The following is a 13,581-nucleotide window of genomic DNA, read 5'->3' as shown; positions in this document are numbered from 1 at the left end:
TCAGCCAGTTCTTCACCCAGCACATCGTGAACACACTCATCCCACAGTTGGACAACTTGTCCAGAAGGATGCTGTGAGGGGCAGAACCAAAAGCCTTACTAAAATCCAGAAAATCTACATCCACCACCTTCCCTTCATCCACTAGGCGGGTAACCTTATCATAGAAGGATATAAAATTAGTTAAACAGGACTCTCCCTTTGTGAACCCCTGTTGACTGTGCCTGATGATTGCATTATTCTTTAAATGCCTTTCAATAGTACCCAGTATAATCTTCTCCATAATTTTTCCAGAAACTGAGGTTAGACTAACAGGTCTGTAGTTCCCTGGGTCTCCCCTCACACTCTTTGTGTAGATTGGAATGACATTGGCTAGCTTCCAGTCAGCAGGAATATCGCCAGACTCCCAAGACCTTTGGTAGATGATCGAGAGGGGTTCTGCCATAACATCTACTTCTTCGTCTTAACTTATGTGCTGTTGAAGACAGATTTGAGTCATTCCAATTAGGACAGCCTCGACTCCTTGTGCTTTGTATTCCCCGTTAGCTAGGCACCCCGAAAGATTCACAGGTGGCAAGAAGAAATATGGGCACCAGGGTAGGTGGGCAGACGGGCAGCCACAAAGCTATGTCAGATTCACTCCAGTCTCGAGCCAGGCCCGCAGTCAGATGAGCTTTGCCATGCACAGCATGTCACTGGAGGCAACGGGCCCCATCAAGGATCAAGGAGGTCTTCACCTTGTCCAGAGGTCTAAGTGTCACCAAGAGGATGGGAACAGAGGGTGACAGCTGACGATGCTGAGAGGGTGACGATGCTGACGATGCTCCTAGGGTCAGCGGCTTCCCCGGGCAGCAGAACTCTTGCTGCACGCCTGCTCCCATGGTGCGAAAGCAATAGTGATTTCTGAACAGATGCATTAGTGGGGAGAAAAGAAGGGTTTGCTGAGTAATAACCACATGGTTATTACTTTCTAAGCTCATCCATAGTCCCCATGGTAATGGCCTCTTTGGGGGTCAGATTGCTCCAGCAGACATTAATTTTATGGTGCATTTTACTAATTATTAACCTCCTTATTCTTCTGAGCCAGATTCTTCCATTCCAAACCACCTGCCAAATGACAGCATGTTCCACGCCGCTGTGAGCTGTGTGCTCCCATGCCGAGACTGTTGTTATTCTATACCACACCCTTCTGTAATGTTAGAATTCATTTCATGCTTTTCAGCTACCATTTTGATACACAGGAGCCCAATGAATTATGCTTTCGTAGAATGAATGAATGGGTATTAGTTTTGTAGGAAGTTGCAAAGAACAGAGAGAAGTATTGGATCAAGGCTAAAAGTAGAAATCACCTTCTGATAGGTATCTTTCTGAGAAAGAGAGATATTTTATCAAGTTGTAGCTGTGTTGCCTCAACTACTACAAAAATGACGCTATTATTCTTGTGTTGGTCCCATGAAGGTTTCTTCATATCAAACTTGCTAGAGTGATAGCTTAAGCAGAGTAGGGGTTTGGCTGTGGTTTCATTCTGTTATCTGTCCTACGTTTGTCTTCATTATGGATACGTGATTAGCATCCTCTAAAAAAAAAATTAACCTCCATTTTAATATATGTTCATTTTCTTTCTTATGTCCCTAGGCAGGGCAGTGAAATCCTGCTAAAGAATGATGCTTAGACAGTTACTGAGATATAACCTAACAGATTTCAGGGTTAAGAGCTACCTAGTAAGAGCCAGTTAATTATCCCACGTGATATTATTAGTGACGTAATGGCAACCTTTATAATTAATGTCTGCCAGAGATAGACAGAAGATATTGTTGTTCTGAAAATGTGCTCTGACTGCCCAAAGACTGACTGCTGCATTCTGAAAACAAAATGGCTCACTAATTATTCAGGAGAAAATGACCAGATGAGGGGAAAGAGGAAAAAAAGAAATCTATAGTTACGTTTTTCTGCCTGTGTAACAGACTCAACTGGGAGAGTTAAGAAACAAGAATTTTTAATGCTGGATGAAAAAGGAGAGAAGTGGAATAAGGAAAGCTTTTGGTGTCCAGAAACATAAATAACAAATCTTTGAAGTCCTGAAAAGTGTTGTATGTGAGAAAATGAAAAGCCTTTGATAAGACGTTGACATTAAAAGGGATCTCTCGGGCCTCTGCACTCAGGTATCTTGCTAAAGAGGCAGCGTGCCCGGCCCCGGTGGACCGGGAGCAGCTGGCATCCCTCGGCGGCCATGTCCCAGAGGCAGCCTGGGGATGCTGGTGGGGACAGGGCTAGTGGCCAGCGGTCCTGCGTGGTGCTGGCGGGTGACCCTGTGCGGCACTGGCGGCTGCAGCCTCTGCAGCTGCCCTAGCCCTGAAACTCCAACGCCCAGTGCGGACAGAGGTTTGGAGATTTTACCAGTGAACATATGGACTTAATACAAGCTGAAATTTTAAAAATCAGTCAGAATGTGCAGAGTGGCTTATTTATTTTTAGAAGGTTATTTTTTTAAAATCATTTTTCTGCTCCTGCGAGAGAGATTCCCTGACTGTGCAACATAAAGCTGGGAATAAATTTGGCTTTATGCAAAAATGTTATCAGATGCACAGAATAATTACACATAAAATTGCCACTTTAATTGACACAAGTCAGCTGGGGGAGGGAGCAAACTCTTCTTCACAGTTTGTGGCGAGATTCTAGACAGAAAAGAGACCTCGCAAGACGATAGTATCATTTTAATTGAGACAGACAGAGGTGTTAGGCAAACACGTTAATTGCCGCAATTGAAATTCAGGGCTCAGTCTGACAAAGCGCTGAGTACGTCCACTCCCTGGAGTCAAAAGGAAGCACCTTGGAGGTTTGGGCCTTTGCCAGAACAAGAGGGTTACTTTTGAGTCAACAATTCAGGTTTCCAGACTGTTCCAGACTGTGCCAGAGCCGCGGCAGCAACGTGAGCAGCGGCAGCGGCTCCTGCCGTGCGTGAGCAATGGGACCGTGGGTCGGGCTCCCCAGCCCCGAGCACAGTCCCGAGCCCTGGGCCTGGGCACCACAGAGAGGTGGGAAAGCAATCCAAAAGCTGGCTATTCCCAGGCAGCTGAACGTTAAGGCTGGTGCTGGTTCCTGACAGGAACGTGGCCATGTGTTTCATCCGCCCAGGAGTCGGAGCACAGACTCCGTGGGGCCACCCCCACCATGCCCCTTTTCTGTAATGGCATGGGCCAGTTACTCTCAGGAGCAGGATCAATACTCTCCTGCACTAGAAAATGCATAAATACATATCTTTCCATAGTTTCATAGTAGCGGGACTGGATGTGGTATGCTTCTGCTGTCAAAGCCAGGCTGCTGGAAAAAAGGGAGTACAGCATCCCCAGGGGTCAAATGGAAATGCCTGAGAAGGGGAATATCCCTTCTCCATGCTGTGCAGGGATACCAAAATGCAAGTTGGAGTTCAGGTGCCTAAATGCTTTATTTTGCCCCGAACTGAGGGGCACCAAGGTCTGCTGGCCTTGCACAATCCCAGCGCATGGTTTCCCAGCTCCGCTCAGGTGCAAGGAGCGCTGCGGCTCCCGTCTCCAGAGGGGCAAAGCGTAAGACAGAGATGGAGGAGCCTGTGAAACAGAAATGTCCTAAGATTTTGGAGGCAATTTAAAAAAAAAAGAAAGAAAAAGAGAGACAGAAATAAGGCCCCTACAGTCTTCTGCTTTGATTAAAACAGTTGCTGAGAGAAACTTGACATTTCAGGTTTGAAATAGGTGGTGGCAGAGAAAGTACCTCAGTGAAATGTTTTTAATAACTGTAAGGGGAAAAATATTTTCCCTACTAATATTCAGAGGATCGTTTCAAAAAAATCTCCCCTTTGACCACGGCAAGGATCTGCCAGCAGCTAATTTCAGTGGCATCTGGCGCAGCCTTTTGACTTGAGCCTGTTGCAGACCTCGCCGGGGAGCAGGACGAGCGTGTGAGATTTCCCTTCCCCTTTCAGCATCCCCCTCCATAACTTTCCCCCCTCGCCACCCCCTGCCAAACCTCTTCTTCCTCGCCAGGTTTCGCCGGCAGCCCAGCAGATGCAGCCCACGCAGACGATACAGCCGCCACAGCCGACCGGAGGTCGCCGGAGGAGGGTGGTGGATGAAGACCCGGATGAGAGGAGGCGGAAATTTCTGGAAAGGAACCGAGCCGCCGCCACGCGCTGCAGACAGAAGAGGAAGGTCTGGGTGATGTCACTGGAAAAGAAAGCAGAAGAGCTCACCCAGACAAACATGCAGCTTCAGGTGCGAGCCACTGTCTGCACCCCCGAGGACACAGAGGGGCTCTTTGTGCTCGGAGGGGCTGGCGGTGCCGGCAAGCCCTCGCCGCCTTCGGGGCTGCCCCCGCACAGCTGGCTCCGAGCGGGAGCCCAGGCATAATCAAAGTCGATTAATCAAGATGTGTGTGCTTCAATTAAAGAAATAATTGCATTTTAGCGGGATAAGCCAGGAAAAAGCTGTCTTGGGATTTAGAAGCCTTCGCTAGACGGAGTTGTATTTATTTTCTTTTCTTGTCACCGCTTTTTGTGGGGATTTTTTTTGGAAATGCCATTAACTCGGCTGTAAAAGACTTCAGAGCAGGGCATGTAGCTAAACCCTCATTCAAAGCCAGCGAGATAGGAGCATAAATAGATCAGTCTACCAGTAAGGAAAAGAATGAAGTGGATGGATGAAAATACCCTGAATTAATATAATAAGAGCCCTTCTTATGGTGCTGCCCTTCTTATGGTGGGCACAGTACTTCTGCCCCATCCAGAGGTGTGCCTATGTACTGCCAAGAGCAGAAAGACCATGCGTGTAATGGCACTGCCCTAAAACATACTGCTCCAAAACACAGAGGTGTGAAGAGAGGGTAGCGGAGCCATAGGTGACATGCTGTAGGTGACAGCAGCCCTGCCACCAAGCCGCCCAGCGCGGCAGGCTGCCATTTCCCCCCACGGGTCTGGCCCCCCAGTCCTGATGCAGAGAGCCAAAGTATTTCCTGAGCAGATTAAAATGCTGCCTAAAATATCTCTGGTGCTGTGAAGGGTTAGTTCGCTTGTCAGTTTACGTCATCAAATCTAGAAGCCAAATTGCCTTCAGAAGAAGTTATAAAATAATGCCGTGGACAAATGTTAATATAAACCCAGCACACGAGCACCGAGTGCCATTTTTGCTCAGTTCTTCTGAAGTTGTGGAGCAGTGTCTCTGTTCTTGGGTTTAAACTTTGCAGAAGAGCCTGGTTTAAGCTTTGTGGCAAACCCAACCCTCTCTTTCTTTTCTAGAACGAGGTTTCCATGCTGAAAAATGAGGTAGCACAGCTGAAACAGTTATTGTTAACACATAAAGACTGTCCGATAACAGCTATGCAGAAAGAATCGCAAGGATATCTAAGTAAGTAGCTGGTATGTTTGCCCTGTCTCCACACTCTTCACAGGAAAGCAAAGTTTCTAATTCTTCCCTCCAGAACCCCTTCTTGGTCATATTCTCACTTGAGCCTGTCTTCTCAAACATCATCCGAGCCATCCAATCTCCTGCCCTTATTTGTCCAGCCCCGCTCAAAACCAAAAAAGCCCTGGTTTGCATCCCACCCAGCAGAGCTAGCGTTCCCCACCCCTCCCTTCAGCAAGGAGATGCACACGGATGGACGCTCGCTCCCCTGTGGAGGATCCCGCTTGAACTCACAGCTCCAAACCTGCAAGAGTCCTCCTGGGCGCAGCACTGCCAGCACCTTAAAATAACTCCTAAAAGGAAAGTTAAAAAGGAAAGCATTACAGTCCCCTCCAGCGAAAATGGTACTGTGCTCTGACAGTGGCACAGACCAGGCGTGGCGCAGGTTTTCAAGGTTCGTTAACTCTTTTTTAACTCTTATCTTTCTTTTTTTTTCCAAAAAATCTCATCTAATGGAGACATTGAATGTCTAGTTGATGCATTTTATGAGTGTGGTAATTTAGGCACAAATTCTTTGCTTGGCTCTAGAACAGCTCAGAAGAGCCTCAGGGTTAATATTTGCTAAATTGCAGCATTCTCTTAAAATAGAGCTCATTTCTGTCTCCTCTGCATCACTATGCATCTGGCTCTTTAACAGTACTCAAAGAAAAAAATACATAATTGCATTACATGCCTATCAACTGTTGCTTGAATTAGATTTTCTGTGCTGCAGTGCACTGCACTCTAATTTTGATTCCTGCTGCAGCAAATAAAGCATTTTAAGCATCCCAACTGATTTTATAGACCTTACGATATCGGACTTTTTATCCTGACATTGGTTTCATAATCATTAAGCTCTTGGACTTTTTTCAAGGTCCCAGCTCCTGAAGTCAGGTTGATATGAGAGAAGCTGGCTTAAAAAAAATAACAAAAACTGCAAAAGATCAGAAGACAGTGTTGGATAACTGTGTGTTTTGAAATCCTGGGACTTGTGCATGCCTCTGGTTGTTAGTATTGCTGCCATAGTAGTACATCCCTTTTCCAGGAGCGTCACCCAGCCTGGGCATGTTACTCGGAGGGTAATTGAATGTGTGTTGTCTCTGTCCCCTCATCCCCTCCCCAGGTCCTGAGAGCAGTCCTCCCGCGAGCCCAGTCCCAGCTTGCTCCCAGCAGCAAGTCATCCAGCACAACACCATCACGACCTCCTCCTCCGTCAGCGACGTCGTGGGAAGCTCCACTCTCACCCAGCTCGCCAGCCACAGAACAGACATCAACCCCATCCTTTAAAAGTGGTTGATCAGAAACTGCTAGGGGAGTGTGGTAGCGTATCAAAGCGTCCTCTGTGCTAAGAACATTTGCAACCGTAACTCAAGCCTGGAAGATTCCTCAGTTCTTGAAAGACTCTGGCTTTCATTTTTATAGTTATTAAAATGTCTTTTATACTTAGTTACATAAAAGGGAGTTATGCAATTAATATGCTATCAGCTTGAGAAATGCTTTGGTGCTTTCTCCAGTTTTTTTGGTACCAGTTACTTGTTTATAAACCTAACTGTTTCTGTACATAGTCACGTTTCCTTCTCACCAATCTAGCCTGAAGCCTCAGAAATACAGAGTTGTGTTAAACTGCAGCTTGTTAGCCAACGTGAGGCATGAAAAGTATTAAACAGAGTCATATGTAGGTAACTAGGAGTAATTAGGCTATAAATATTGAGAGAGGGCATCTGCTGACAGCATAATAAAAAATGAGTTAGCATTGTGCTATCAGCAGACCCCATCTTGCATTCAGAGCCTCCTTCAAAGCGGTTATATAGGATGTGGCTATCAGGACAAAATCAAGCCCAAATAACGTGCTCTTTTCTCTAGCCCTCCCCCTTCTCCTCTCTCTCCTACCCTGCCCTTTTTCTCCTCCAGTTATTCTTACACCTTCCTTTTCCCTTCCCAAACCCTTTTCATCCCTCAGCTTTTTTTCCCTGCTTTTTTTCATTCCAAGGCTGTCTCGCTTCCCTCTCTTTTTCTGGAAGAACGGTGATGAACAAGCAAAAACTTCAAGCCCACCTAAAAACTGTCGGCGCGGCTGCTGCTTTCACTAGCTCTTCACTCGCAGCTGGGCTGTGCCGAGCACTTGGCTTTTAAAAAATAGAAATGCTCCTGATTTAGTGTTTTTAATAAACAGCGAAAGGCGAAAGCAGTGCAGCCCCAGGTGAAGCAGGATTGAGAGCCAGCTGTGTTGATGCTAGCAGCCCTGTAAGCTTCTGTGGTGCGGTACAGGCGTAGCAAGCAACACCTGAGGATCACAGCAATTCTTTTGCACTGCCAGTCATTAACATAGAAAAATCCATGTAGTATATAATAATTCGGAAAAGTTCTGTTCCCTAACCCGGTTGCGTTGTTCTAGCAACGAAAGCTAACAGCCTCAGGTTTCACGGGCTATAAATGAGAAATAAATCAGCGTAGCGGTTCTGACCAGTTGGAAAAATGCCATTTTTAATTCCCAGGGAAAGACCTGCTCCCTGCAGGCGTTCCTTTAAGCATCCACCGACCGATCCTGAGCTGGCAGACAGCAGTGTAGCTTCACTGACTTTAATGGCACTTAACGCCCGTTTACCGCGGGTAAGGAATTGTCTCATTAGGACGCTAAATAATTTTTAGAAGGCGTGCAGCCGCTAAAAAGCGCTGCAAGAATGGCAAATCCCACTGCACTCTGGATAAAATTCAGCCCTGCAAAGAGGGTCTGGAAAAGAGCCTTATGCCACAATTAAGGTTTTTGTTTGGACTCTGGGCCTGCCCCTCAGCGCGGCTGATTTGCATCCCCGAGTGGTACCAGTGATTGATGGGAAAATCAGACGGAGATGATGCCAGTTAATTACGCTGCCTTGCTGTATATTGGGACCTGATTTTGCTCTCAGATCTGTCAGTGGCAAAAACCTCCTGCTGCTTACCCGGGGAGCCGGCTCCGAGCTGGTGATAAATGTTCAAACATTTTGAGCTGCATCTTTAACAGCAAAAGCTAATTCACGTTATTCCCAGCAAATCCTCTAGCCCTGAACACGCTTTGTTCTGAAGCGAAGTTCTCCTCCTCCAAAACTGTGTCTTGGGTTTTTAGAGGAGTCGTGGGTTTTAAAAGGGTGGCTTTTCTCCATGCGGGAGGGAGAGTGAAACAACTGAAGCGTGAGGCACTGTAAGGAGCAGGGCCTGCCTGGAAGGGAGAGCAAAATTCTGAGGATCATTCATTTCCGAATTAGTTCTTATCTTGGTAGCTAACTTTTTATCAGTATTCTTTAACGGCTCGCTTTCCATTTATGCAAATACATTCAAAAGAAGATGATTTTTAATGTACAGTGTAAATCTTGACTTGATTATATAGTCTAAGAACCAAAAAAAATTACGAAAAAATACAAATGTAAAGGATTTTCTATTATATTTTAGACAAACATATACTTTTAAAGTGTTTTAAATACTGAATCTATAATTTTTTTTAACCTCCAGTTGTAATAGCTAAATGGTTTTGCTTCATCACGGCTCCCAAGGGAACTTTTTTCAAATATGCAGTCGAGCAAAATGTTCCAGCTGAGTATCCACTATGTAAAAAACCCCAAACAAGCACTTCCCCTGTGTCTGAATTTCATCATTCACCATGAAAAAGAAAATGCCATCGCAGGGTTAATTTAAAAAACTTTCCCTCTATATGGGTAGCACTTACATACATTAAAAAATAAAAATCAAAGTTGTTGGTAATATTAGAATACCCAGTTGAGCTACACTGCACTAGAATTACGGTTTAGCTTCATTTTATTCAGTCTTCTCAATTAAAATATTTAGCTGTTAAACTGAAAGCCTCTACATTAAAAAGAAAAAAAAAAGCAAAAAAATACAAAAACCTTGCCTAAGTTTTGTTAAATTCAGCAACTTGACAGTTTGACTGATGTGTATTATATATAGCTCAATTATTTCTTTTTTTAATGCTAACTAGGCAAGCCAACCACACATGTTGGCCTAAATGTATAATTACAATGAAATGTCTCCTCTCTATACTATTGGCCTTTAGGTATAATCCTTGCTAGTGATGTGGAAATAAGTAAAGGATGAAAAGCTATTTGCTATTGCTTCTTGTAACTCTGTCGCAGGTTCACAGGCCAAGACAACATGCAGCATATTTATATCGGCTATATCATCAGTAAAAGGACCAACCGTACCAGGCACCTTATATTATTCAACAAATTCACTTCCACATTAAAACGCTCTTGTTTTCCAGGGGAGTGATCCTGCAGCCTTTCCTCAAGCTGCCGCTCCAGCCAGGCACTGGAGGCTGCCTGAGCAAGGGCTGCGGGAGAAGCCCCTGCCCCTCTGTCCCCGGGATGTCCCTCTGCTGCGCGGTCGGTGGCAGCAGCCTCTTCCTAAGCACATCCCTCTAAATGCACTTCCCGGGCTCTTTGCGTCGAGGAGAAATCCTGCTTTTCCACGAGCTACTACTGGAGACTGCTCCGCTTTCCTCCTGCCCCGCAAATGCAGCCCGTCGCTGGGCTCGCCGGGCTCCGTGCCCCATCCCGCTGCTGGTGGACGACTCGGACTGCTTCCCTCGCCCGCTCTCCCGGGCACTAGCAGGGCGGCGAGCCTCAGCCAGCGCCTCGCGCGGGAGGAGGTATTTCTGTGGACGGCACCTCTCGTCGTGCGACATCAGAAGCACGTTGGAAATCTCAGCCACGGACAACTGCAATACTTTGATCGGAAAGCAACGATGCTGTGATCCGGTTCCTTCATCCCCACCCCCCTTCCCCGAGTCAGTTTATGCAAGCCATATTCATAACGCTGCCTGTGGGAGACAAGTAGTTTGTGTGCTATCATGGTGTGTTTTATAAGGACGACGATGATGATGATGATTTATGGAGAATTTCACGCTGTTGGGAGTTAATTCCTGCTATGAAGCTAAATGTCTGCTGCCCATCTTCTGAATAGTGGAAAGTCAATGGTTCAGTGCCTCAGTGCGTGTGGATTTAGTGTGTTAACTGACTCTGTCCTGTTAACTAACAAGCCAGCTATAACTTGTTAAATGCCCAACTTTTGAGGATTCATATTTTTTTAAGCAACAATATTTAGTGTTGAAAACTAGCCTTTTAGTTTAGGCAAAATGTGCTTTTTAGCAGCTAATACCTTTTTTAAAAAAAAAGCGTATAGAGTGAATTTATGAAAATTCATGAGGACCAAAGCAATTTTAAAACAGGAATCTATTAATTTAGTATTCACATAGAATTTTATAAAGTATTTATTAATAAATGTTATTTTAACACATTCCATTTGAACAGTATTCTTGTACAGAATCTGTTTGTTTGGGTTTTTTTAAGTTACAATATTAGTTTTGCAATAAACTACTCTAGGTGTGTGTGCATCTTAATCTTTCAGGGTCTCAAGCAGAAGTCATCCATCTAAGATGGAAAAGCTTGCTGAGGTCAGTTGTACAGAAATTCCTAGAATTAAATGTTTTCCTTAAAGCAGCATCTGCTTTTTTTTTCTTTTTTCTTTTCTTTTTTTTGGTAGCAACGAAACAAATTATGAACCTTCAGTTGTTTCCTTTGTATTGGAAAATATGCTCTCTCATTTTAGAAAGCATGGGTCAACATATAACTGGAAAGCCTGTCTTTTTTTTTTTCTCCTTTTTTTTTTAAGGCTGATTTTATACATCACCACGTAAGATCTAACCCCATCCTTGTTTCTTTTCTAATATCACATAGTAAGTTGCACTATACTGCCTTATCATTGCCTCTTCTGTCCTCTTACTAAGCAGTGTTCCTTAGATTTAGACCATTGAAACTCCATTATACATCAGAGAAAATTACTGAAGGGGGAAGAAGAGAAAAAGATTGATCTGTAGACATAATAAAAACTAAACTGTGCCTATAAAACAAAACCAGTTACAACTAATTAGTATCTTACTTCTACGTTTCAATTATTTATATTATTTTAAAATTGCACTTTAGCTCTCACTCTCTTTCTTGCTCTCCCTTGTTGAATCATTTATAAATACTCTTGTAAAACATTTGCACCAGATACATTTATATGCTTTCACTGGTGGCATATCTACAACTTGTCTCTCATACCTGCCCGATCGGAGAAGCTGAGAACAGCCAGTCTGCAGTGTGACTTAGACTTCACACCCTCTTCATGACAGCATATAAATGTTTTATTATGCAAAGTGTGTGAGGCAGCATCTAAGCTACATTTATAATCTCTCATCCCGAGAACCAAAGTGTCCTGTATATCGTAAGGTCAGGAGACTGGCTCTGTTGTGCATTGTCATGCACTTTGACTGTTGTCCAACCCACGGTAGCTGCGAAGCTGCAGTGATAACAGTGGCCATACTATGTATTAGAGTTCTGAATCAATAAAATATGTTGCCTTATAACTTGACTAGGGACAGCACCTTTAAAAAAAAAGAATAAGAAAAGAGACTAAAAACTTCTAAGGACAAACAAAAGCAATAAAATCTCAAGTGATCTGAACACCAAAAAAAAAAGTTGTTCAATTTTTCATCGTCTGAAGTAATCATCTTACTGCAAAGACAAAAGAGACTGTTTACATCTGTAACCTCTTTTTTTCAGAGCTTACAGTTATCTCAGTTTTATCAGTGGCTTTACACTTAAGAGCTAAATTGCTTACCATTATTGGTTTTCCATAGCTTTCAAAACGACTTTATAGCAAATCCTAAACTGCATGAGGCCAAAAATGTCAGTGTTCATACACACTCACAGACAAGATTGATTCTCTAAGTGGAAATCTGATCTTTTCCCAGGCTCTCTTTGGACTGGAATCAATCATTGCAACTCGCTATATTTAGACCAATGTGTAATACCTGGGATTCAGGATCTCCAGTTCTGTATTTAGGCAAATGAAATGTTAGCATGTTGAGTTTCACCTGGTGGAACTGTTACCGAAGCCCACCATAATGCCATCATGCCATCTGATGCCATGAGACTCTTAGACCCAAATCTCTTTTTTGACTAAAAATCTCTGCAACAGCCTTCTGAATAAAGACTGAAAGCTCCTTCTGGCTTTGCCGAAACTGCAGCAATGTCAGGAAGCGAAGGAGGGGGGAGGGCTGATAGGGCATTTCAAGGGAAATGTTTTCCTTGCTGGAATTTAGGAAATTCCAGAGAAATTTTCCCCCCACCCCTCGGAGCTGAGATTGCAAAGAGATCCCTGTCAGAGACAACCTTTACCATGCTTCCAAAAGACAAAATATTTTGCACGAAAGGTGTATTCACTCTTCCGAATAAGAATAATTGCCACTGAGAGTTTTGCCAAGGACTTTATCATTGGGACCCCAGTGTTTCCCAGCCCATGGCCGTGAGCTCTGTACCCCTCTCTAACAGCTCCATTCAAACACTGGGTTAGCACTCATCGCTGAACGTTGCTTCTTCGGACTATTGCCATTGTCCTGGTTTTAAGGAACTTTTAGCACTGCTTGGAGTAAGCCTAAACTATCGAAGTTTATATATAAATATATATATATTATATTAAAAAAAGGTGCTGTCACAGTAAGTTTTGGGCTTGAGGTTTTTTTGTATTGTATGCAAAGGTTTTGTGTTTGTTTGTCTGTTTGTTTTATTCTGTAAAGCAACCACCTTCCTTACCGGAGGGAGATAATTTTTTTTTTTTTTTGGTACATAAGTGTAAATACTTGCTGCAGCATTTAATATGTTTAAATTTATGTTAAGCTTTTTGTTGCATTGTGAACCCATTATTGTTACAAATGGACAATGAGTTCATTGAGACTGTTCAACTAGGTCAGATTTTTACATCTCTTTCTAGCTAGAAGAGACAGGAATTTTGTGCATTTGTACAAATGTTAATAATATCACGGCAATTCCAATATAATAAAGCACTCAAATACAAATAGTTCCAGTAGTTTGGCTGTGTCTATACCCCGGACATTTTACGGTACGGATAACTCCTGCAATTAAACCAAGCTACTCTTCAGTGATTTCTATTCTGAGCTGCATCCCTCATCTCTCCCAAAATCAGAGGACGACCACGGTGCTGGGCATCCTCCTGTCTGGCCGTAGGAGCGAGGGGCTGTGCAGACCTTACGGCCCACCTTTGCCCTCCGGCAGCCGAGGTAACTTTGCAAGAACAAGTTCTCTGAACCTTTTCCAAGCAGGGAGGCTGCAAAGCCTCA

General features: G+C 44.0%; 1 protein-coding gene across 11 annotated transcripts in view; it reads left to right on the top strand.

The window, feature by feature from the left end:
• The window catches only part of CREB5 (cAMP responsive element binding protein 5), a 262,926-nt gene extending 249,634 nt beyond the window's left edge, over window positions 1–13,292 (top strand). For 10 of the 11 annotated variants that reach the window (XM_072854058.1, XM_072854063.1, XM_072854061.1 and 7 more), the window contains 3 exons: window positions 4,020–4,247; window positions 5,267–5,375; window positions 6,535–13,292. In XM_072854058.1, coding sequence (XP_072710159.1) covers window positions 4,020–4,247; window positions 5,267–5,375; window positions 6,535–6,698 — 501 coding nt within the window. In that variant the 3' untranslated portion in view covers window positions 6,699–13,292. Of the gene's footprint in view, window positions 1–4,019; window positions 4,248–5,266; window positions 5,376–5,607; window positions 5,827–6,534 lie in introns of all 11 variants that reach the window. The other variant, XR_012041160.1, reaches the window with a different exon arrangement.
• Window positions 13,293–13,581: the final 289 nt, after the last annotated feature.

The sequence above is a fragment of the Ciconia boyciana genome, chromosome 2 (assembly GCF_034638445.1).
Source record: "Ciconia boyciana chromosome 2, ASM3463844v1, whole genome shotgun sequence".
In the NCBI taxonomy this organism is placed as follows: domain Eukaryota; kingdom Metazoa; phylum Chordata; class Aves; order Ciconiiformes; family Ciconiidae; genus Ciconia; species Ciconia boyciana.
This window is presented reverse-complemented; position numbering and strand designations above follow the sequence as displayed.